Below are 26469 nucleotides of genomic sequence, written 5' to 3'. Positions count from 1 at the left end.
GTCACATGAAGAAGACAAGGGGGAATGGACACAAGTTGCTCTTGGGGAGATTCTGATTGGACACCAGAGGGAAATTTTTCACACTGAGGACAGTCAACCACTGGAATAATCTCCCCAGGGAAGTGGTTGACTTGGCCATGTTGGTCACCTTCAAGAGTCGTCTGGACAGGGTGCTGGGCCATCTTGTCTAGACTGTGCTCTTCCTAGAAAAGTTGGACTAGATGATCCCTGAGGTCCCTTCCAACCTGGGATTCTGTGACCTTTGTATTAAATTAGACTATTCATATTTATATCTTCCTTCCTTCTAAACATGAGACACACCTTCAATGACATGAGCTGAGTAAGAGAGACCCAAGCTGAGCACAAGTCAGTGGAGGGGCAGAGATGTCAAGGCATAGCTGGAGAGATGTGTGGGTTTAAGAAGGCTCCCCAGAGAAGAGGACCCTGCACGACAGCAACCATCAACACCACTGTTTCTCCTCTCACTACAGCAAATACCAGTGAGGAGAAAGGCTGCAGGATGGGAGAATGGCCATGGTTCTGATTCTGAAATTTGACACATGAAGGCAGACTACTACTTCTGCGTAGTCTCTCTAGTTTTTGTAACTTTCCACACATGATTTACCAGTTCTGTATCACAGCTCTGAGACTGTAATGTGCAGTATGCTGAAATGCACTACTAGGACCTATTGGAAATAGAGATCCAGCGGCCCTCCCCTCATCCTCTTAAGCCACTGTGGCCCCATATACTCCATGAAACAGTGCCCCGTCAGGTAGGGGAAACTGGACTGCCACATTTAAGTTACTGAAGACCTCCTTCAGTGCAAATTTGAGAAGAGGCTTATAGGGTCTTCTATCTCCCATTCCTGCTCTCGCCAGACAGCCCTGGAAAAGTCCTGTGTGGCAGCAGAGCAACACAGACCCTCTCAACCTTTCATACACCACTCACCACATGTTGGGAGCTGGGACACTTACAGCCCCCCAAGTCCACAGTTCATCAAAGCACAGCGGAGGACATAGTCTCTCCATTGCCGTCATACCTTCATTTAACTCCAAAAAACCCACCATGTAAAAAATAATTAAATCTCTCACACAAAACATAAAAAAAACACCCTAAATATGCAGACTCTTGGCAGAACATCTGAACTGAATGATAATTTTGTCAGAAAAAATCCTACTTTTTGTCTTCAGGTTTAATCACAGATGGATCTGTAAGGTTTTCCCCAACACCTGCAACAAAATCAACAAAGTGTGTCACAAAGGAAGGTAGTCACAATTTCATAATCTGGCGCTTAAAAATGTAACTATCCATTTTCTGTGTAGATCATAATGCATCACAGTCAAAGTGGTCATGAGTTAAAAAGAAAACGTTGTGAGTATAAAAATTTGTTAAGTATTGGCAAACATAGAGTTCTTATTACAGTCTTGACTTCAGCTACTTTGAAGTTTATTTACGTGTAGATGGAAGGCTTATCAAATGCACTAAATATTATGCTAAAATTCAACTAAGCAAAATGTGACCTACTGTAAGATTGCTATTTAATTAATACCTTTACTCCACATATCAATCAGGTGTGGATAGATACCAATATATCTACACTCAGATACCTGTTCTTTTCAAGGTAACAAACACAAGCCACAACTTCATGATTTGCAAATGCTTGGGTCTGTTATCCCTTTTTTCTTCTGGGCGACCATGGACACATATTAAATAAATAATTTCATTACAAAACCTGAATGCATCTATAGGATACGTGAATCAATCTATATGTCACAGTTTTCCCCAAACAGATGACAGACTACCATTTTACCAAAAAGCTCTTTTCTTAAAGCTGAGGAAATCATTGGGCTTTTACACTAATGAAAAAAATCTATGATCATATGATATACAATTATTTTTATTTCAATAGGCCACTGATGGTAAGTTTATATACTGCAACAAACACCAATAAAGATATGAATAGCATATTGTGATTGAAATACCCCCAAATTGCAATAATCTTCAATGGAGGTCATTTCAGTTGATGTAAATTAGACAAAATGTGGTGTGTATATATATGTGCAGAGATGGTGCCAGTAAATGGTAATAGAGATTAATCCTATTAAAACCCCAAGGAGACCAGCCCTTGCACTTTTCCTAAACTCCAGATTAGAGAACTACAAGATAAACACAAAGCCAAAATTAGAGCAGATTTCCATTTGTTCAAGATGGAAACTGAAGCTCCAGCCTTGATGAGGTTTACATAGATGTTTAAATTCTCCATGTCTGAGCCAAAACAGTTGGTCTGGAACTGTCGAAAGTTGTATAATAAACCCAAGCAAACTTCAGGCAAATTCTAGAAGTCTATGATGAAGACACACTTACTCTTTCTGTATTTTCTTTCATGTGCAGCTAAACCAAATGAAAGCAGGGAATGGAATTATAGGTCTATTTTGCATAATAAGCATGTCTTTTTGTAATTCACAGCTCCTGGATGCTGTAAAATGTAAATGTGTTACGTCTCTGTCTACCCATACACATTTCCCTTGACAGAAATGACAAACAATAGTGTTTATACTGTTTGATGGGTGCTGTTCATCATCTGAACATTGTCAACTGTTTTATCTCTTTAAAATATGCCATATTCCCACTTACACATGTATAGTCAAGTGGTCACATGCTCTTTGAAGGAGTCACCAGACTTTGTGAATAGCATTCAGTCTTATGCAAACTGCTTATAGATTTATTAATATGAAAAAATAAAATTACAGATAGCACTTCACACTCTTCTGACAGATATACATGTACATTAAGTGTGTATAGATGCATAGGTACACTTCAATCTTTGTATTCTATATCTTAATAAAAATACCTTAACTGTGAAGTGGGTTTTTTGAGCTGGCTGAAATGCACACTTTATCTACCTGCTCTTTTGCCCATTCAGCCTAGATGTATTTGAAGCCAAATTATTTTCCCATTACACCTACATTAATCCAGAGTGTGTCTGTGGATACTCATTTATCAGTGCTGCACAACAGATATCCAGGCATTTCTTGAACTTTGCCAGTATGTAAATGAGAACAGAATTTGGCCTGTTCCTCAGCATTAAATTCTCTTTTGAGAGAACTGATTTTCATTTGGTTTCAAATAGTGATCCCATGCTAGCAGTCACCTTGCAAATCCAGGACAAGGAGCTCCCCACGGGTGTATACGTAGGTCCAGTGAGAGAAGGCCAGCATTAGCTCTTCCAGCAAGCTGCTGGGAGTAATCTCATCTCCATTGTTGTTGTTGTATTTCCGAAACTCGCCAGTCATGTACTTCTCAATGGTCAGCCACTGGTTCGCTGAATGGCAGTAGATGAGGAAAACTTCCAGGAACCTGTAAGTATAAACGCTCTCTATCAAGAGCTGGCAGGGTAATGAACATCCTCACAGTCAGCACGTGGCATGATGCAAAGCAAGTATACCAAAAAGGAAGATATGTCTTCCCTATCTGCCTCATTTTGAACAGCAGGAGGTACCAAATGGTAGACGGCACAAAGGCTTTCATGGTTTCGTAATTCTCAAAACAAAGCACTTGATCAGAAAGTACAGTTTATGGACAAACAACATAATCTGATGTATTCCAACCCACTGTAAATCAGCTATAGTAAGTTGTCTTATGTTAATTGTATAAAGGCAATTCTTACTGAAGTCTAAGGAACAGCATTATGAAGAAGCTTATTTTGCCATCACATGTAGCTATAAAGATAAAGTTCAAAGCTGCTTATCTTGCCCCTTAACTATCGTCAGACCATCTAAGCAGCAGCTATTTCAACCCACTATGGAAAAGAAGGCTGCACTAGACCTGCCACAGCTGAAAAGAGAAACATTTGACACTTAATACTTAAAGACAGTGATAATACCTTGGAGTATAGGGAATATTATGAGGCTTCACTTGATTGAAGGTATAGATTAACTTCTGGGCAGCCCTTTGCTGCTGGATCTCCTGAGGAAAATAATGTTTATCATTCTTCATTAGAATCATTAAGGTTGGAAAAGACCTCTGGGATCATCAAGTCCAACCCCCAACCCAACACCACCATATCTCTTAAACCATACCCTCAAGTGCCACATCTACGTGTTTTTTCTGAACACCTCCAGGGATGGTGACTCCACCACCACCCTGAGAAGCCTCTTCCAATGCCTGACCACTCTTTCAGGAAAGAAATTTCTCCTAATACACAATCCGAACCTCCCCTGACACAATTTGAGGCCATTTCCTCTCATCCTGTCGCTAGTTACTTGGGAGAAAAGACCAACACCCACCTCACTACAACCTCCTTTCAGGTAGATGTAGAGCACAATATGTTATAAACATTACTTTCATTTTCATGAAGAAAGCTGCCATGAATTTGTCATAACAAACACCTGATCATATACCATTCACAAATGGGAGATATATCTTCCTCCAACCCTTTTTCCTTTCCAAAAGATAACATCAAACCACATGTCAACCACACTGAAGACATTTACACGTAAGCAGTATAACATTTAAGGCACATCAGGCTAGACAAGTCAGTGTGCGTTCAGGTCTGAACTCACCCTCAGGCAGAGATGTAACACTGTGCCATCATGAAAGATCTTTTGCCAAGTCTGAACCACCTCTGGCAGAAAAGACTTCACAATAAATACTTGTCCCAACTTCAGTACATCATTCTCAGACCAAGTACAAATGACCTTCATGGCCCTCCGCAGACCCCCATCCATCTCCTCCCGTGACAAGACTTGGATCATTGCAGCTGTACCACGCTGGGACCAGGAAGACATGCTTTTATCAAGGTTCATAGGTGAACTTTCCTCTAGTCGATAGACTGTCACTTCCTCTCCAGCTTAAATAAAAGGAAGTTTTGTTAGCAGAAGTCACACATTGCAGAAAGAGGAGAGAACTGCATTTTGATTTGCTATCTTAACATAACATACCACTTTACACACCATTGTAACACACACTTTAAAAGACAGTTTTTTTATCATTACTGTTCGTCTGTGTGAAAACATCCCCAGCCTCAATTTACACTACTTTCTACATATATTCTGCTTAAGATCTACTGTGATAATGTAAGCAGTCCAAAGAGCTTGTATTAAGCCCCTAAACAGAGATGAAATTAAGATGTCCTGCACAATTCCACACAAACAAAGCTCATTGATATTCTGGTCTATATAAATCAATCTCATTTGCCACAGCTTTTTAAGTACTTAAAGATGGTTGAGTTTCAAAAGTACATATTTTTAAAGCGGTATCATTTACTTCCAGTGTATGAACTTCAAAGATCCTGAGTGTGGCTCCCTCTGTTTATGCACTTACATGGAAGGGGAAGTTTTAGTTAATCAAGGTCCATGGAACACTCACAGTATTTTCCTTGTAATTGTGCTTAATAAAAAAAAAAATCAAATGAACAAGGCAAACACACAGAGTTTGTAACAGTTATCAACTACAAAATTAAAGGACTGGAGAGTGCCACCTTTTGACACAAAAAGACAGCTGAGTTGTTTCAAAAGTGGTGATTTGGGCATAATGAACCAGGTAAATTAGATTGAAAAGGACACAACTTTCCTTGGAGAAAGGAATCCTAGGAGAACAAGCTAAAGCAAATTAAAAGGAAGTTTACAGTTTTGGTGTTTTAAACTAAGATTTTCCTTTTTCCTAGAAATTCCAATATTATTTGTACTGCACAAAATTTCAGATGTTCTGCTCTTGTTAATAACATTCTTCTGAAAGCAGAACAAACTTGGTGAGCTTTAGCTTGGTCGCACTTTGTTTCCCTATATAGTTGTAATAGCATTCCTCTCTTGCAGCGTAAATGAGATACCCTTCTGTTGCCATCATTTGTAAACTAACAGAAAAGTGGACCTGTTTTTTTAAACCTGGCTTTCCTTCCTGCAACTCACATTATTTGCAATGTTAATTTGTAGAAACAGGTTTTCAATGGCAAGTGTGATGATGTAACTACATCTGCAAAATGGCAAAGAATGGCATAAGGACAGACAAACTGCATTCACATTAGCAGATTTCTTCCCCGCTCCTGAGCCTACCTTCACCAGCTAGCACAAATATAGATGCTGCCAAACAACCACAATTTACGCACATTTTAATTTAAAATAAAGCCAGTGTTTTACATAAAACACAGGTACATGAATAAAAATACTATAACTAGACGTATTTTTTAATCTTACATTAATTCTTCATTTAATTATCTTTTGACAATTTAATACCTGAAAAGGTATCTCCTGGGGGCTTCAAAGATTAGAATGTTCAATATGCTTATAGCTATATTAATTATCTGCAGCAATCCGGTCCCAAGAAATCCTATGATGCTGCAAGTATCAGCAATTAGTTGCTGTGAGACAAAATTTTCTACCCGTTGAAAAGAAGGCACCTAGATCTCAAGTGTCTAGAGGCAGAGCTTATGCTGCTGTTAGCCAATACCACACACTAATTTCAGAACTCTTCCAAATAATTTATGTATTATTCTCTACCACTTTTCAGTTACAGCACAGTTCCTTCTTCTTTGGTACAGTACAAATCTTCTGCACTAGGTACAGTAGTAGTGCCCTTTCACCCAATAGCTGTTTTCCTTCTTGATGTGTTATCCTATATCTACATGCATGTGTGTGAGAAAGAGAAACAGAGAGAGAACACAGGTATTAAGGTTAAGGGGAATCTTTCTGCTGTCTTCAGCTCTCCTAATGATAGGTATAGAGAAGATAGTTAGACTCATCTCTGAGGCTGACAGTAATCACATGATTGCCAATAGATACAAGCTATAGCAAGGGAAACTCCAACAAATACAGGGGAAAATACTAGATTCGCCACTGTCATGGTTTCAGCTGGGATAGAGTTAATTTTCTTCACTCTAGCTGGTATAGTGCTGTGCTTTGAAATTAGCATGGAAAAAAAAACCTGTGGAGATAACACACAGATGTTTAGGCTGTTGCTGGGTAGCGCTTATACTAGTCAAGGACATGTCTAGCCTCCCATGCTCTGCTGGGTGCACAAGAAGCTGGGAGGGGAGGGGGCACAGCTAAGAGAGCAGATTCAAACTGACCAAAGGGATATTCCATATCATGTAACGTCATGCCCAGTATGCTACCTGGGAGGGGCTGGCCGGGGAAGGGAGGGAGCAATCGTGGCTCGGGGACGGGCAGCGTCGGTCGGCGGGTGGTGAGCGGTTGTATCGTTCGTGTTTCTGCGGTTTTTTTTTCCTGTTTTCCCTTTCCTTCCTTTTCCCTTTTATTATATTAACATTATTGTCATTATTATCATAATCATTATTATTATTATTTTATTGCAATCATTAAACTGTGCTTATCTCAACCCACAAGTGCTTTTGCTCGTCCAATTCTCTTCCCCATCCCACAGGGGTTGGGGGGGGGGGTGTGAGCGAGCGGCTGCGTGGTGTTCAGTTGCCAGCTGAGGCTGAACCACGACAACCACTACGTCAAACACTGGAAGAGGTTGTCCAGCAAAACTGAGGAATCTCCATTTATAGACATATTCAAAATACAATTGGACAGGGCCCCAGCAACCTGATCTAAACTGGCAGCAGGGAGTTGGACCAGATGACCTCCAAAGGTCCCTAAATTACTGCATGACTACAATTTTATCCTGGTTCATGTCTTTTCTAAAAGAAGCATTGCTGAAACTAATCCAGTGAAATTTCTCAAACACCATCTTTAAAAAGATAATGCACTGACTATTTATAAAGCGAAAAACATAATCAGGAACTTGGTACTCACCAAAGAGCTGGACTGGTGTGAATGGTATGGTCTGAGCAAGCCTCATTAAGTTGTTTCTTTCAACAGCTGCAAACAACACACATTCCATTACTATACTGAACAAACAAGCTGTCTGAGTTCCAAAAACATCTGAACGTGCCTTACTGTAGTGTACTAAGCCAAGAAGGCTGCAGTGTGATCCTCTGTGAGATCTGATCACCATTCTACCCAGCTAGCAACTCCCCTTTGCACACCCATGGTATCTCACAAGCATCAGCTGCCACTCTTTCCCCTGTCCATTGATTCCCTTCTTCCAAGGAAACAGACTTTCTGGGATAAGCCCTTTGCATCCTGGCTGGAAGGACTTCTGCTAACTCTTCACCCTCCTCCTTCCACCAAGGGCTGCCACTACTTCCTCCTCCTGCTGGCTCCACTGCAGCAACATTCACACTGTGCCAGAGAGATGCATTGGCCCCAGCTGTCCTTACTGCCTGTCTCTGTCAGGCTCAGAAGCACCTGGGGATTTAGCAAGGCATCACAGGAAAATCCAAGCTTGCCCTGCACAGAGCACTGTTCCCTCATCCGGCTCCTCGCCAAACAACATCAGTAACATTATTATATCTCCCTAATTGGCAGCTTATTTCTCAGGCAAACACCATCAAAAATTCAGAGCACCAACTGAATATTTATGGATTTGTCCTCACAATGACTCAGGTATCAGGAAGGGGGAGAGAAGTGAGAGGTGAGCCACAAACAGGGTAAGACTAGAACAAGGAGGCAACTCAGATGCTACAGTGCTGACTACCTAATTTCCCTATTTAAAGGCTGAAGACAAAACTAGCACCCAAAGCAGAGAGTGAACCACAGCAGAGCTCTGTTTCTCTGCAAAGCAGCCAAAAATCCCTGATGGCAGATTCTTCCAGAGCTTGGACACCATCTGTCCTTCTTTTTAAGATTACTTCTCTGAGTAGAAATTAATTAGAGATTATTTAGCCAAGAGAGAGAGCAAAGGGGACCCATGACATGCCAATCCATTAATTAAGATCCTCATTTGAGAAGATCTGCATTTTAGACTCCACTTCAAGGCTTGTTTATACATTCCAAATTCAATAGGCATTGGTTAACATGCCTGAATGGTTCTGGAGCATGGGCTGAAAATCAAAGTCCTCCCTTGATGCCCCACTAGGAACATGCTGTAGTCATGAAATTAGTGAATAGCAGGGACAAGGATGTGAAGTGGGGAGTTGCCAGACGTGTGCCATCTGTCAGACCCTGCCAGCACTCACTCTAGATCCTCCAGAAGCAATGTGAAGCGGACTTGCAGCAGCTGCCAAACTTGGGTCAAAACTCAAGTTCTTTTGGGTGTGCAGAAAGGCAGAACTGTATTTGCCTACACAACAGCATAGCCAAAATATTGCATAAGCAGTATGCTGCAGGGTTTTAGTATCAAACTACTGGGCTTAGTTGTGTAAATTGTATCCTGACCTTCCAGAGGAAAGAAAACCTACACTGGAAACCTCTTGAGATGTTTGTCAACTCATAATGGAAGCCACTCTCATCTGCGCTAAAAAGCCCTACCTAATCCCAAATAGCATGCCTGACAAGAGCCAAATTAATCACTGCAACAATGCCACAATGTCAAAGAAATTACTCCTGTACACTGGCTACAATACTGTACACAAATTACAATAACACGAGGAGGTGTGATTCCCAGTGAAAATCACATAGTTTTTTGAACTTCAGGAGGCCACTAATGCTTCTAGTTTACCCTAGGCTTCCATTTAAAGGAGGCCAAGTCCTGTAGGCAACAGAGACATCTACTGGCAAGCTCTCCACAGTTCTCTTCCAGGAAAAATTGAAATCCAAGCCTGGTGGGAAAATCTGTGCATTATCAATTCAAGAAAAGACAGGACTGCAGGCAATTAGCATCCAAATGATTTATTCCCTGCCAGATTTCCAGGAGTTCATAGGTATATAAACACAGATTAAGTAGTACAAGACCAATTAACTGAAGAAACCAATTCCAGAAAGTACAAAGGAGAAGGTGGGAGGGAAGTGACAGCTATTAACAAATGAGAGCCTCTTCTGCCACCCCCACCCCCCCACCCCCAGGAAAAAGAGCTCTATTCACTGTTTCCACTGATATTTTGAAAGTGATTATCTATAATTCTGCCCTGGATTTGCCAGAAACACCCAGAATGGAGCAATTAGCAGCAAGAAAATAATTAATAATTTCCTCTCTGGAGTGTTAGGCGTGAATCAATACAGAACCTTCTTAGCAGTGGGCAAGTGTGCAACTCTTCAAAGTGAAAATCACAGAGGATGACAAGGGAAGAACTGGTGTTCTTTTTAATTTGTTAAATTACTCAGCCATCATTCTGGTGCCTCCTGCTTACCTGAGTAGTGATGATGCAGGTCTTGAGATGTTTTCAAGCAGGAAAAGATATCTGAAATAATGTTTAAAGGATCATTACCTTAATTATTATAGGAGAGATAAATGCATGATTTTTTAATTCCTTCCATCCCAGAGTTTGCCATGAAACAGATTAATCGGAATTACTGTCTCAGCATTCTAAAGAGGAGAATTACTAATAGGCTTTAACTATGTTATAATGTACAGAATATCGGCAGATTTCAGTCGTCAATGTAATATATCCAGATGACTTATTTATTCAGGGAAATGGTGGGAAAATTGTGATACTAACCTCAAGGACATGTAGATTCTCTAAGCCAATTACACCCCTGGGATATTAAAAGCACTTTGCTGTCCATCATGCTTCACAGCCTCCCAAAGGCATGATCTTTCCAACTCTATCCTCAGTCAGTAAGCATTCCATTAACTATACTATTACACCAAAGTTATAACACTTTCCCATTAATCCACAATATCTAAAATGCTAAAATAAACAGACAAACAGTTTCTGCAGTTACATATTTAACAGCCAGATCAAATTTGGTCCTAAAATCTTTGTTTTATAAAAAGTCTTTTCAATAAAACCAGGATTAATGAGCATGTTGCTATTAATGAGATAAAATCACTTTGTTCTGTTGGAATACAGTCCTTCAAAATACCAGTTTTCAGAAAATATGTATACTGTACTACTATTAATTCTGAAAAATTAGATAATCAAGACTAAATCTTCACCAAAATATTTGAACATTACATTTTTGTTCTTGGTGTATTTTATTTGCTTGCATTCATTTTTCTAGTGAAAAAGATCTTAAATAAAAGACATAAAAAGAAGCTGGGGGAAGGGTCAACATTTCCACTGAGTGCCCTTGGTGATTCAAGGTCCCTTTTGCTCTTTATTGCTGGACCCAACTAGTTTTGTTGCATTATGTATGTTGTAAAACAACAAACATGAAAAGGGAAACGGGGGCTATGTCATTCCTTTTGAGGATGGGAAAACAGGATTTTAATCAAAGCAATTGTGCGCTCTAGAAAGTAGCCCCACAACTCACTACGCTTGTAGCAGTGTGCTTCAGCACCACAGTGTTTTGTGCACAGCTGGACCCAGAAGGTGCAGCACTTGAAGGGGACGTAAGTCTAAGAGCAGCTTGTTTCTGCGTCACAGCTAGCCTCAAAAAGATATGATGCCCAGCTGCTCAGCCAGTTACAGCTAAGTGGCATGTCAGGGAAACTGGAAGATAGCCTAAAAGGCAACAACTACAAGTCAAGTTAACTAGCACTCTTGTGGAACAAAGTAATTCCTCACTATAACCTTAAATTTCTTCACTGGCCATTTCATAAAATTCAGTCCTTCACTGATTTCATCATTTCAGGGAAACCACAAAAACAGAGGAATTACACCCAACTGCAACTGGAAAAATCAAGCATACATTAAAAATTTTATAACACAATCTATCTTGAGATATACACCCTGCTTTAACTCAGGAGGTCTCTTAGACTGCCAGGGATGAAAGCAGCACCATCATCTTAAAGAGCTTTTTCCTGCTAAAAAGGACAACACCACTGGGCAGACCAGAGTAAAACTAGATTTTTTCTTTTAAGATTTTGCAGTTATCGTGAGAAAAACATGTCTCCATAAAAAAAATCCTTCACTTTAAAGTACAGATAGTAACTAACATATGAAATAATGGTTGAACATTTTCCTATAACCCTCCAACTATAGTAAATTAACTTTGTTTTGGATTTTATAGTTCAGAATTGAGGTTTGCAGAGAGGAATTAAAATGAGTGACAAGCAACCAAAAACTTACTGTCAGTTTCCTCTGAAGTTCTCAACCTGTTTAAAAGCAAACATTTGATATTTTACTCCAAAATGTCTAACAGTGGTTCATATAAGGAGATGTCACCTATGTGAAGGCAAGATTCAAAAAGGTTTGATCAGGAATCATAAAACGAAATAACCCTCAGTGCAATTTTATTCATTGCAACAAACAGCAAATAATCTTCAGTTACTGAGGAATAGCCACATTTTTCTGCACGTTTCTTTCTCTGCTTTATGGTGATCTGCTTTTACGATTCTGCACCGCTGTTCATATAATTTACACTACAATAATAGTTGTTAGCTGTTATAACTAACAGCTATAACCGTTATGGACCACTTCAATCACATACACAATTGTTCATTTTTCAATCAATGCTGAGATGTATTCAGAGTTATATAAATGCCATTAAAATTGCTTGCACAAAACCAGACTTTTTAAACTGATGGTCCTTTGGATTAGCAAGGGTGCAGAGAGACTACAGCATCAGCGTTCATGTTAAAGCAGTCTTTGTTACAAAAGACAGCGGTTATGATTCACCTCATAGACCAGACTGAAGACAACAGGCTAAGTGACAGAATCAGGCCACTCAAAGGCCTATAAGTCCTGCTGGTAAGTATGCAGTTTGCCTACTGCCTATAAATGACTGGGGAAAAAAAAAAACAACCCACCACAGGATGGGTAAAAAAACCACAGTATCTTTTTTCCTCTTCTCATGTTGAAATTATATGCGATGTGACAGCTTTCTAGTGTCTTTTATTTATTACATCCATAATGTTACTAGGTAAGAGAGAGAGAAAATAAAACGATGAAAATAAGAAAGACCAGGAAAAGGAATATAGAGACAACACTGCATGTCGAAAAAGTACCCCAAATATTAAGATAATGATCTAATGATCAATCAAGCTGGGGAAAAAAAAAAAACAACCCACAATAAAATTGCAAACACTTTGGAAATCAGTATACTTTCACTAAATAAAACCAAAGCTTAATAACTACTGAAAACCTATTAAGAAAACCAAGCTAAATATTTTGTAAATGTGCAGACTCAGTACCAAAGAGATTAATCAGAGAATGAGAGAAGCTTTCAGGTGCTGCTAGCATTTTAATTATTAAAAAAGAAAACATGCAATTTGCACAGCAAAAGCAAATGCAACTTTTCATGGTACCTGGATTGGAATAATGGCTAGTTAAAGATGCTGTGGTGATCTTAGTGACTGAATTAGAAAATTGGATTATTGTTGGCATTAAAAGGGGTGTCTATTCCACCTAAAATTATACTCTCCGTTTAAATGGATCTCCTTTATCTCTATTAATAAGGTTTCATTTAAAGAAACACTGAATTGCCTTAACTCTTTGTTTCACATAAATCTCTCATCCTAAGTATGTTGCAGAACTGAAGTGGAAATCTGCAGAATGTATAGAAGTCTCTTTCTAAAAGCATGTGATGGGTATCATAATATACTAATAATACATACGAGGAATTCCTGTTCAGATTACTTTTCCTGGTGGTTCCAAATATGTTATTACTTAAATCCTGTAAAGAAGAGAGGTACTTTTACTGGTAAAATCAGCACATCACTGTCATATACACACTGCACAACTCAAAAAGGTATAATCTTGAAAACACTTACTGTTATGCTTATTGTTAGCATGAATAATGACACTGATAGGCAGCTGAATCACAGTATTCCCATACCTACACTAAAATGGAACTAATTTGCTCTCGTTAGAGTTTTCCATGCTGTCTCCATACATTTGAATAAAATACTCATATACCCACCTATATCTTAACAAAAGTATGTTAAAGGTCTTCTAATATGGACAGTATTAGAGAAGTTCTTTTATATTGGAAAATTCCATTTTAGGGAGAGGCTTCACAGCAGTTGAAAATAAAATGCACCCTAAGCTTCTCTAACAGAAGAAGAAAACAGACTGAGCAGGAGTGATATTTAGATCACATATTTTCCAGGTCTTATCATTAAAGAGGTACTCAAATAGTCTTTTAAACTTCCAGCCATATTAGGGAAAATTGGGCCAGCTGGGTCATCCTAATGTGCTAGTCATAAATGGGATTATTCTTCTGAATAGTAATCAGGAAGATTTCAATCCTCAAAAGAAAAACAGCCCCCCAAAGAAGTTCAAAGACAATGAAGTTTAAAGATAAGTTAACTAAAATTCAGCTACAAATATTATCTGAAATTTAACTCACAATGTTGCTGTTTCACTCATATTTTCACCTTGTAGCTTCCTCTGCAGGTAAAAACATCTTTAACAAAACCAAAACCTTCCTACACACACCCGTGCTTTGCCCCTGGTACTCATCAGTAGGGATTTCCGAACCACTGGTCTTCAATGGGTAAACCTGAGAAGCACCACTTCAGGAAAAATAAATTTCTTTAAAATATACTGTACTCCAAGCGGAACTGTTGGACACAGCAACATTGTTACATCTCACTGATACATATATGTATAAACTCTCATAACCCAGACAGGACTCAAGGAGAGGCATAGTGACTCAGTGGGTATTGGAGGCTGTGTCTTGAAAGAGTAAATAATTTGAAGTGGGTGTTCTGGAATTGACTAGTTTTGGCCAACTCCAATTCTGCTGTAATCAGTGGAATTTTTCTGCGAACTTTAAAAATCCCACCCTTGAGTTTTACCCAAAACATCTTAATATGAGTTTTGAAGCACCAGATTACTTGGCCCCTTCACACAGTTTCCCTAACTGTAACCTTATTTTGTTTGTCTGACCTTGTGTTTCACATCTCAAAGATTTATTGATTCAAACTCCACACTTAGGTTTTACAGAATACAAAATCAGTAAATTTATTCCTATTTCTCTCTCTGTCTCGCTTGTTCCTCTTTCATACAAAAACCTGCCATTTTTAAAATTTAGATTCAAGCTCTCTTCCCTGGTATTTGGGATTCAAATTCTATTGCACTCAGAAGAATGGCTCTGAAACTATCTGGTTTCTTTTTATTACTTTAAAAAAAAAAAGGTAACTCAGCATTTACAGTGAAAAATAAGCTAGGCTTTTAAAGATCACAATTTTAATAATCAAGAGTGCTGTAAGTAAAACAGGCAAGGAAGGGTGCTTTTAAAAAAAGGAAGAGGAAAGGATTATTTCACAGTTCCTTTTCTTAATTTATTATTTGTTAATTTCCTTTCATAGCTCTGAGATACTCCTACACAACATACTGAAAGATAAATTTTCTTTCATTACCTACACCATTTTAAAAGAGAGAGAAGTTTCTATAATCCAGGAAATATAAATTGGTCTAGCCTATCAAAGTTGATTTACATAGGCAGAGGACCTTTAGATTATGGAGCTGCAAATTATTCTGATAAATAATAAGATATGGTGTTTAAAAGCCAGTGGTTATAATCTAAGCTTTGCATTTATTATCAATATTTAACTCCCACTTTGCAAGAAATAACTATCTCTGTGTGATAGATTAAGAGCTATACAGCTAACTTTCCAAAATTTACTTCCCTCTGCTAAACAATTCTGCTCACAGGTTCAATACTAAGCTGTGTGCTCACTCATTTCCTAATGAAACATCAACATGCATCATTTCTGACCAACTTCATACTCAGAATCACTCCATGATTCAATAATTTAATATCCTACTTCAATAATCTTAATAGAGTGTTAACAGCTGTTAAATTATTCAGCTACTCACACACGTGCACTGTGCCAGCAGACAACAAAGCTCCTTATTTCTCAAGCGGTATTTCGTGACAAAGATCCTACAGTGGCAAGTCCAGGGATGTCAGCAGAGCTACCGTGGGCTCATCCCAGCCAGAACTATGGACTAGGATTTATAATCTTAGGTCTTACCTCTTGAGAATGCCTCAGGTAATCACAGAATGGTATGGTGTGCCTGCTGATGTCTTGATTTTTTATTTTCTCATGTATGTAACTGAAACGTTCCAAACCTATTCAAAAAACCAGGTGTCAGCTATTTCCAGAGTGTAAATTAACAGCTCTACTGCTACAAATTAAACCCCTATGCAGTGCTATAAACTCCTGTATACCATATTGCCCCAGCCAATGCATAATGGTCTATAAAAGCAATAACAGAATTTCATAGGGTTAAAAGATTGTTTCCATTCTCTGTCAGCTGATTGAGGAGCGCAGCCCTTCTCAGACCATGCTGTGCTGAGTCACAGCATTTCCTGGTGTGTCTCCCAGCAGCTTGCAGGATGAAGCCAGTAAGCCGCATCACAGCAAAGCTGAAAGATAAGGTGAACTATGCAAAGGATTTCTGAGAATGGAAGAGCTGGAGAATTACTAAGAGTAAGAATATCATTCCTTTTTCATTCCAACAGAGACTATACAGAATTCATTTTTTCTCTTTGGAGGATGAGTTCCTGAGCAATGAGTAATGAATAATGCATGGAGAGGATCTGCCAGCAGATACAGTACAGCAGCACTGCCTGTGAGTGTAAATGCCCTGAGAAATTCACGAGAGAGTTTATTTTTGCAATTAGCCACGATGCTACTTTAGAAGACACCTCAGGAAAGGAGACAAGGATAACATCCTCCTTGCTTCCTACTTATTCCTGAGGGTCAGTACTCTACTATCTCCCATGTGAGACAGGCAGCACTCCCAGAAAGATTTAACTGATCATCCATCCAACCTATACGCCTTGCGTCTCTGCAATGACACAGCAAATAACCAAGTCATGTGTGCCTGCAACCTAATTCTAATTCTGCAAAAATTATGCCATGAGATGAAAGTGGTGGATGACACTTTGAATTTGCTTTTCTTTAAAAGCTGTTCTGAATTTCACTGTCTGCAAAATACCACATACTTAGCTGACTGAAATTAGACACAGTGAGCCAGTTCTTGCTGTGTTTCTCTTGCTCATCCCAGACACTGATCTCTGCAGGCTCTGAGCTCACTTGGGTGTTCTGGGGACAATCATCCACTCTAATCACCTGGCAAAACACAGACAAAACGACACTATTTATAGGATGACTAGCACCTGCAGTTTGTCTGACAGCCTATGACATGGCCTTTCAGAGCATCACTGAAATGCCAATGACTGAGCTCGCTCCCAACTGAGGAACAGATTTTCCCATTTTTGTTATAAGTTGCAGAAGACACATTGCTTTTGTCTAGTAAATACTACTGATGAAATATCTAGCATCACAGCTTTTTAAAACAAAGTTCGAAGTCCCTCAAAATACCATCAGAGGTGTTAGGTCTCAAAGTTCAAGTCAAAGACCTGTTCATCTTATGTAAACAAATCAGTCTTCAGCTTTGACCTCATTAAACAGAGATAAATCTTTCCAGCTGACAAAGATCCTGGGAATCTCTTTAGAACTTTAGAAACAGAATTTTATGTATGTGCACATGTATAGAGTTACAAAAGTTGCCCCATACATATGATACAATCAATATGCTGTCTGCAATGTGCTCATTGTTTGATGGATTCAGATAAAACACTTCAGGACTCTTGTAGGCAGGAGACAACATTACGAGGTCTGGCTTGCTTGTTTTCAGTGGCTCACCAGTCCTTCAGTCTACCCTAGATCATATGAAGCCTCCCCAAGTCCTCCTGCCAGCTAAAGTGCAAGGACTGATTCCTTTATGTGTAAAATCAATAACACCGCCAGTATACTGTCTAGCAAAGTCCATAGATCTCAACATGTTCAAAATTGAAATCCCACACATTCAAACAAAAGGGAAATTAAACCAAAGACAGACACATAAAGACACTCCAATTTGTGTGCAGCATTTTAAATGTATGCATTTTCAACAAAGCCACTCCACAGAACTGCTCTTAATGAATGAAAAAGATAGCTATCGGATATGTGATTCTCTTGCATCTGCACATACCGGCACCTGGAGGGGTTTTTGATTCTTCTTTCCTCTCCCAGACTTTATGTCTCTGTTTTGTTGTTTTGCTTTTGTTGCCTCATTGTAGTGTAGCTCACCAGGTCCTAAAGACTCTGGGGGAAAAAGTCAAAAAACACAATTAAGCTACAGAGCTTTTGTTTACTAAGAGAAGATCTGATAAGACTGAGAGTTCAAAGATCTCCAACGCAAGCTGAGAAAGACTTGTGACACCCAAAGGTGATACTCATGCAGTTCAATGCAAAGATGTGCACCATCGCAAGACAAAAAACAGCAAATGTTATTCAGCATCTCATACTTTTCATACTTGAATCTGCTATAGTTTAGCTGTTGGTAAGCAAACTCGGTGGTGGACAGGGAGGGTTTTAAACTGGCTATAAAAACATATACCTCTTCATTCTTCATGCATCCATCTGACCTATGATACTGCTAATGTATCTCTTAGGGATTGTGTAATTTATTTTGGCTCCTGCAACTCTCGTATTGCATCTCCTGGGGCAGGAGACTTCCTGGAGTGAGCACAGTCCCTCTGTCACCCCAGCTGTGTAGCCACAACCATAGGGATCCCATGAGATTGGGAGAATCAGGGTGGCTGACACACAGGAGTGGTGCAGCTTGGATATCAGGCACACTTCAGAAATTCTCTACAGTCATCAGACCCAGCACAAAGAAACTGAAGGAGTAACTCCGGACTCTCCTACTACCCTCAATTGCAGCTAAAACCTTCTAGGTGCAAATGAAACATTTTCATAATGTCTTGGGCTTCCCAGTAAAAGATATTGTACAGGCGTAGTGTGTTATAATTACCACCTATTGCTTTGCAGGTTTCCCCTCTTTTCTCTTTCTTAGGAGACTGTAAGCTGTTGGTCCTGCGGAAACTCCAGTCTCTCCAGAGTGGGCTGATCCAGAAGGAGGTGCTACGTTTTAGCTTGTTCTGAGAGATGATGCTGCTGTGACATGACCTGTCGGCGTTGTAGGAGAAGGACTTTGATTCTCTTATCTGGACATGCCTGGGAGAACTACCTGTGCAATTGCAGTCGCTGTTATAGGTGGAATGTATGCACAAGGCCTTCTTTTTTTTCTTTCCTGAGCTGAAAACCCCTTTTTCATCACCTTCAGAGAATCCCCAGTTCACATAACCACCTTCAGTTTCTTCCCTGTCATCGCAGGAGGGTACTGCACTCTCTTCAATATCCAGCAATGGCCGGAGACCAAGAGGATGATCAGCCCCTACAGCATTAGTCTCTTCTGATTGCAAATGAGTAACAAAGTCTCTCTGGCTCCATTGATAATCTTCTGGCTCTTTTCCAATGAGATTGACACTCTGCAAGTTTTGCTGCACCACAGTGCTACTTTGCAGTTCATCTCTGAATGCATCACCCCTGTACTTGGCAGGAGTGCTCAAAAAGGACAAATTTAAGCTGACATCCTCAGGGAAAGACCCTCCCTGATGGTCTGGGGGCACCAGCAAAAACTGTCCATATCTAGGGGTTGACTTAGTCTCAGAGGATATTCCTGAAGTGACTGTGTCACTTTCCATTTCTATCTTTTGAGAGCTGTCCTCTACCACCTCCTTACTCTTGGTCCTCAATACATTGTCTTTGCACTCTGATGGCCACTGACTCCTTACCAAGCTCCGTAAGAGGGAGGGTGGCATGCTGTAGTAGTGGTACTTCTTGTCATACAAACATTCCAGGCTGCTCAAGGTCTTGGAATAAAGTGCATTGCTCCAGCTATGGGGCAGCTTCCTACAGGTTCGATGTTTTGTGTCAGCCAGTAAGGCTTCTTCCACCTGTAAGGTGTCTACAGCTGAAAGCACTTTCAGGATGTCCACTGTCAAAGCAGACAGGTCTTGCAAATGTCCTAGCTGGCTGTCCAGGGAGAGTAAAGACTCCTTGATATAAAATACCTTCTCATGCACTTCTTTAAGCTGCAGAAACATCTCCTCCACTCTAGGTGGAAAAAGAAAAGATAATTAAAATACCAAAACAGGTCTTCAATTCTGTTTGCCGGATGATGAAGGAACCCATTAACACATTTCAAAAAGTCAGTGTTTCAAACAGCCCTTTATTTTTTTTAATGGTGACTTCCATTCCCATGAATATCTATATTTGATAAAACCCACACAGACTTACACCATATCATTCAGATTACTGGGCCAACAGCCAGTGACTTTTAAGGAAACAGGCTTTATGCTCATGGAGTATCTATTTTAAAAACTGCTCTTTTCCTACTAATGTCCATTCTTTGCCATAGAACCACTATACCAGGGACAGCACAACACAGCTTTGAAAATGCTAAATTGGTTCTTGCTGTAAAAGTAAAATGCTGTAAAGTATACTTCTTGTCAGCCAGTAATCCTGCATTTCTACATTTCTTGTGCAAGCATGAGAAGGAAAAGGCTTACACAAATCTACAGATAGTCTTGCATTTCTCAAACACTGGAGACTGCTGGGAAAAGGGTTTTCCCAACAATCTATTCGGCCTCTGGGAACAGATTCTGTATGTCTGATGCCATCAATTACCTTCAGATAAAATTAAACTGCCCTAAAAGCAAAGCCTTTTTTATGGTCTTCCCCATTGAATAATACAAGAACTTTTTGGCCTGGAATGATATAATTTTAACCAAATCATTATCTTCATGTTTCCTGAAGATATTCTCTCTGTGCTCTAGCACGAAGACAATGATAAACTAGGTGCAGGCAATACGCAAAAGTTGCTCCTTTCCTCTGTCACTGAGTAACTGAAAGTTGTAGTATTTAACCAATAGCTGAATAAAATCAAAGGCCAGTGTTCCAAAATATTTTATTAATCTAAATTAATTTCTTGTATTAATGTTACACAATGCTGTGAAGTGTGTTTCACCTTTGCACTCAGAAAAAAATTCCTTTCCAGAGCTGTATTTATCCACTAAATGAAATCTTCTTGCTGTAATGGATTCTGCAGCTTTTGAACAAAGCTACTTTTTTATTTGTTTTACAGGGGACATTAATTTTGCTTCTGTGTTTTGTTTTGGTATGCAGAAAATATGAACAGGTAAAGATTAAGAGGCTATCTTTCTCTAGGCAAAACAAATTTATTAGATGAGATCAGTATTGGCATTCAGTAAGATTTTTTATAGTGCTCACTTTCTTTAACATTTCCCATTAAACTTAATGGCAGCTTTTCCACTGATTTCAACAGAAAGCTAAATTAGGCCAACACTGAGAGTTTTGAAACCCCATTGACAGTTGTGTATTGACATTTTGCAAGACATGACACTACACTGCAGATATAGCTACAATGGTTATACGATTATTTCTGTAAACAGCAGTTATACTCAATCACAAGCAATACTCTCACAGTGTTCCTACACTGCTAAGACTTTAAATAAAAATATGTATCGTATGCCATACTCTGGCATGTTTTCATGGTGCTACCTGGTCTGCAAAGGTGAAACTGAGCAACACCTTACTGTACTCCTTTAACCACCTGCACACTGCACACATCTGGGGATGCAATTCTGCCACCAAGGTTTCCCACCCAGACCTGCCATGCAGTTCAGATACATGACATTTCCATCAAATCAGCAAGGTCTATGCATGTCACTGCTCCTCATGTTCACAGTCACCATAACCCATTCCAAAAGCTTATCAAGGTCTTTTTATATAATGGGTGTATACAAAGAGCAGAAATCTGCAGCAAAACACACCTTTCTGTTGTCAGACGGATCCTTTCACTGTCACTGGAACTCAGGCTTTCATTCTTCTCATGAAAATATTTTTCCACGCACTGTTCCTCAAAGTCATGTAGTTTCTTTAACTCTTCATCACTCAGGTATAGCTCTGAACAAAGGAGGTAAAAGGTGGTATGAAGCATCCGTAAGAAAAAAAAAGAAAACAGTCAGAACAGGTTTCCTATCACTCCCTTCACAAGAATGAACCAGATCTAACTCCATGAATTTGGGCTTATGTATAAAGAATTACCATGCAAAATATGTGTAAATGTGTTTCTCCTCTTTCCTTAGACAGGGAGAAAAACGACACTGACAAAAATTCCAGCGCACTCCCTTTTAAAGCCTCAAAAGGACATACCCAAATGGCTTATCACAGAGGTGTATTTTCTCCCCAGTTTTTTCCTGTATTTTGTTATACATGTGTAACTCAAAAGACTTAGTTATAGATGCATAAGACTTACAGGATTTTACTAGAAATTGGTCCAGCCAATCCTTTAGGACAAGTCACCAATAACAATTACAGTCCTTTCAGGCACTCAGAGCTGCAAAGCTTTTTTTCCCCTAATTGCTTCACACGTTCAGATATATAAAACAATAAGTAAGATTACTGGGTGAAAAAGAACACATTCAAAAGTTTAAAACTCCACAACTTGGACTGCTCATGATGCTATTCTTCTAGCATACCAAAAATTCTGAAAAAACAGGTTGATTTTAAGACCATATGAAGAAATGCATAGAGTGGAAAGCTGCTTCTCTGATCCAAACTCTACCACTTCCAAGCTCCTTTTTTCTTTCGTTTTTCACATACCAGAGTCCCCACTGTACTTGCTAGGGCAGTATCTATGCCAAGCAACATGTCAGTGTTTGCTACAAGCATGTAATACTTGGCTGCAACACACAGCTCAGCAGGGAAGCCCCCTGCAGTGTTCTGGGGTTCCCCTCTCACTTTGAATGAGACTCAATCACCTCCTAGGCTCTTTTCCCCCCTAAACCATCTGTGTTCTTGCCTCCAAGATTTTACTCTGTATCTTGGTATTTTCATTGATTTTCCACAGGGTGGCACTGGACCCTCATTGCTAAAACCAGTTAATTATTACCACCCCAAAATTTAAGTAGAAGAAACTTATCAAGCAATGCATAGGCATATAAAAAAAGGGACACAATGGTAAACAAACAGGAAAAAGTCTCTTTCTGAGGGAAGTGTAGGCAAGGCATGAGCCCTCTTCTATCCAAAGACTTTTAGATGTGCTAAGCAGTGTTTCAGTTTTCCTTGTGCCTTATGCACCTTACAAGTAAGAAACCCTCTGTGCTACATCAGTGCATACTATGCATGCATATAAAATAAGCAAGTGGTACTTCAAAGGCAGGCTGCTGTATCCAGTCATGATGGAGGGGCTGAGCCTGGGAGCAGCAGTAAAGTGGCTTAGCATTGATTAGTTAAGCCCATTTTCTAATTCTCTAACCACCTGTGAGCATACCAGGTATCTTCAGGTATTCATGCTCAGCAGAGAAAATCCTAAGTGGAGCATAACCTAGGCAGGGTCTGCTCACCTCTGTTATTAGGCATCAAGGATGTATATTGCATCAAAACGGATGAGGCTGTATAATACTGTGCGCCAGTGTTCCCCAATGTTTTTTTAGATAAGGTTATAGACACCAGCCTCTCCTCCTCCCCATTCCCCTGCCTCACCTCACCAACCACCAAGCCCCTCTACTGAGTATTCATTCCCATCCCAACATCTTGTGGTCCCCTCCCTGCAATGGCTAGCACTGCTCCTGGCAGAGCTGCAGAAGCTGGCCACAGTGGGACAGGGGAAAGGCATTGCCTTAAAGAGGCAGTAGGAAGGACCCTGGGATGGAGAAGTGCAGGGTGGGAATGGAGAAGGAGGTGGCATTAAGGTGCAATGATGAGCCAGTGCATAAAGGGAAGGATGCAGTGAGGAGGTGGGAGGTCACTATGCTCTCTCTCTGCATCTACCATCACTGGATCTTCTCTGTCCTTGGGCTCTGTGGCTACTTCCTCTGGGCAATTAAAAAGGAATTGTTGGTCTTTTCAGGACAAATGTACAGAAATGTATACCTCCATATTGTTTACTTTCCTTCAAAATTAGGCTATTCCATCCTATAGAAAAAGCTGCTGTCACTTTATTTCAGCTCAGAGTTGTGATGTACCTTGACTGATGCACAGTATGTAGCAGAGCAAAAGCCAAATACAAAGCAAAGCATACCCCTAGTCACTTCTTCCTACAAGAGTTCTCAGTCAGGCAGGTTAAAATCAGTTATGCAAATAAAAAGAGCCTCCTACCCAGAGAATCTCTTCCTTTTTTTTTTTTTTTTTTTTGAGGAAATATGCTACAAAGTGATGGGAGGCTGGCAAAACACTCCTTGTCAGCTATTTCTTTTGGTCCCCAGCTTAACTCTGCTTACTTAGCCCAACATCGCCTTCCTCTTGATCCAGCTCATTTGGCGGCCGACGGTGGAAAAGGCGGTTTATCAGAAGTCCAATGTGGCTGAGGAGGATGAAAGGTGGAGGCAGCCATGGCTTCTTATGATAGGTCATAATGTAGCGGTACCGGTTGTACTTCCAGAGCTTGTTCGATATGGATTTCAAATCATAATAAACATTACTGAGAAGAGAGATAGAGGGGGAAGAAGGGTAAAACACTGCTGTGAGGAATACTCCCAGTACAGCACAAGATGCTTGCCTACAGATCTAATTTGACACTGAAGAAAAGTCCCATCCCTCCAGTGAGGTAAATCAGCTTAGCAACTTTAATTTAACAAAGAAGCAGCATGTGCCTGCAGCTAGTGCACTGAGAATGAGATCTTCAAAGCTGCCTAATGGATTTGGAGATCCAATTCCCATTCACATTAATGGGAACTGGGCAAAAAGTATCCCTGAAGTGGCTTTGAAATCTCAGCCAGATTATTTAAACTTTAATACATAGCCTGAGAATTCAACATTGTCTGCCTCTTTGGACTGGATTAAATGTAGAGTCAGGGTAAGGGAAGAGTGTTAACGAAAAGATTTCTGCTACTCTTCAGTGCACTCCTCCTAAACAAAATACTTGCTGCAAGAGGCAGCTACATGAGTAATTCTTCTGCAGGGTACTCTTTGGAGCCATGATTTTACTAAATGTGACTGGTGTTGCACTGAATAATTTCCTGTATCTACTAACATAAATCCAAGTACAAGAAAGCAACTTTGTGGTTTCTGGCACTGTAATTTCAGTTGCACCATCATACTACACACCCAGCATATAATGACAAAAACATCAGCTTTGCTTCTGGGAGCATAATTAAATGTATTGCTCATACCCATTTTTGGTCCCACTTCTGGAACAATCAAATCACTAGGCAGAATATTTAACATATCACTGCTGAAGGTTTAAATCTAGAAATAATTCAAATTACAATTTCACAGCTGTGTATTAAAAAAAAAAAAAATTGATGCCTTGCCACAATTTCAGGAAAGGAATTTCTAATTGGAAGTGGGAATAGAATGAGTTTTGACCATTCAGTTTTCTTGAATATTAATCACTAGATTTCTTCATTTGAATTTTTCTTAAACTACAGCTGACTTTTTCTTCCCCCAGAAATACTAGAACTCTAGGAAAAAATAATTAACTACTTGGGGTAGACTGCTCTTTACTAATATTGTACACAACTTGATCCACTACAAGGGTTTCCCCCGCTAAAACTTGAAAGGTTAGAATGACTATAAAGACACTGATTAATTACTATACAATTACTATGAATTACTACAGAATTACTATAAAGACCCTTCCTACTCTGGCAGCAGACATTAAAAAGCAGATAGTTAAAAACACTACAGTTAGATTTCAGTCTAGAACATATCAAATAGCACCAAACAACACAAATTTTCAAATTATTTCCTAAAGGAAGAGCATGTTCCTACAAAGTCATTATCCTTTTCCCTTGAATACCTTCTCCACTTATCTGCCAATTTAAATCTTGGGCTACCCTATGATGAACACTATATAGGTTGTCAGCACAACAAATACAACTTTCAGGAGCAAAGGACAAATTATTTCAGTGTGGAATTAACGTTGCTTGTTTGACAACTGGAGTTGTCCACTTTCACAAGAGTCAGATTCTGTTTAAATGGCAAAACAGTTTAGATGTCTGATCACCATCCCCTTCCTCCCACCCTCTTGCTTCCACCATTATCTTTTTATTCACCGGACCCGCATGGAAGATGGGGTAGCAACCACCATCAACATGGCCCTGATGAGGCATCTTTGGTGAAAGGCTTTTGAAGAAGTGTGGCAGAACATCTACTAGTTGCTTTTGCTTTTGTAGCAATATACCATGGTACCTACTTAAAGAAAGCAATAAGCAAGTTGACCATGATGATGTACTGCACAAAGAGGTAGACAGCTTGGAGGAATGGCGTGAGGAAGGAGCCGGGAGGACAGTCTTCATTGGTTTCACAGACTGAAAGTGAAGGACACAGACAGCATGGTTAGCATGGAAATCACAGCACAGCACAACAATGGCATGCACTTCTCATCCGCCCCAGCAAGAAACAGAAGTGTATTTGTTACTTTCACTGAGATACATTACTAAATTTCCAACTAGAAACTCTACCTCCATGTAAAGGAGATCTGAGGCCTCTTCGTGAGACTACCGGCCCCATAGTTTCCATTGCAATTCACAAGTTGTAGACACCATTTCATATGTATCAGTTCTTATGCCAGTCACCCCGACTTTTTGTTAAGGTGAAAAATTATGTTGAAATGCATTTGGGAGTAAACTGAAAGTCAAATCTTTGCTCCTCAAAGCAAAGCTTTCACTGACTCCATTGTGGAAAGGATACAGCGCAAAGGCTGCTTTATCAGTACTGGAGTGTTATTCCTTTAGAGCTTTAGTAAGATCATATTAACTTGTGTGCAAAAG

At 39.7% G+C, this 26469-nt stretch overlaps 1 protein-coding gene across 9 annotated transcripts in view; it reads right to left on the bottom strand.

Annotated features, from left to right (window-relative positions):
• TRPM6 (transient receptor potential cation channel subfamily M member 6) overlaps nt 1-26469 on the bottom strand; it is a 97619-nt gene that overhangs the window by 8909 nt on the left and 62241 nt on the right. For 7 of the 9 annotated variants that reach the window (XM_064439392.1, XM_064439390.1, XM_064439393.1 and 4 more), the window contains 15 exons: nt 25893-26007; nt 23977-24176; nt 21526-21658; nt 18642-19786; nt 17817-17929; nt 16786-16912; nt 15809-15906; nt 13442-13500; nt 11955-11980; nt 10131-10181; nt 7756-7821; nt 4564-4850; nt 3885-3967; nt 3153-3358; nt 1179-1230 (listed from right to left, as the gene is read on the bottom strand). In XM_064439392.1, the coding sequence (XP_064295462.1) occupies nt 1179-1230; nt 3153-3358; nt 3885-3967; nt 4564-4850; nt 7756-7821; nt 10131-10181; nt 11955-11980; nt 13442-13500; nt 15809-15906; nt 16786-16912; nt 17817-17929; nt 18642-19786; nt 21526-21658; nt 23977-24176; nt 25893-26007 (2761 nt within the window). Of the gene's footprint in view, nt 1-1178; nt 1231-3152; nt 3359-3884; nt 3968-4563; nt 4851-7755; nt 7822-10130; nt 10182-11954; nt 11981-13441; nt 13501-15808; nt 15907-16785; nt 16913-17816; nt 17930-18641; nt 19787-21525; nt 21659-23976; nt 24177-25892; nt 26008-26469 lie in introns of those variants that run through there. The other 2 variants (XM_064439391.1, XR_010370752.1) reach the window with 2 other exon arrangements.

Source organism: Phalacrocorax carbo, chromosome Z (genome assembly GCF_963921805.1).
Source record: "Phalacrocorax carbo chromosome Z, bPhaCar2.1, whole genome shotgun sequence".
Lineage (NCBI taxonomy): Eukaryota > Metazoa > Chordata > Aves > Suliformes > Phalacrocoracidae > Phalacrocorax > Phalacrocorax carbo.
The sequence above is the reverse complement of the archived record's forward strand: the minus strand, read 5'-3'. Positions and strand labels throughout refer to the sequence as shown.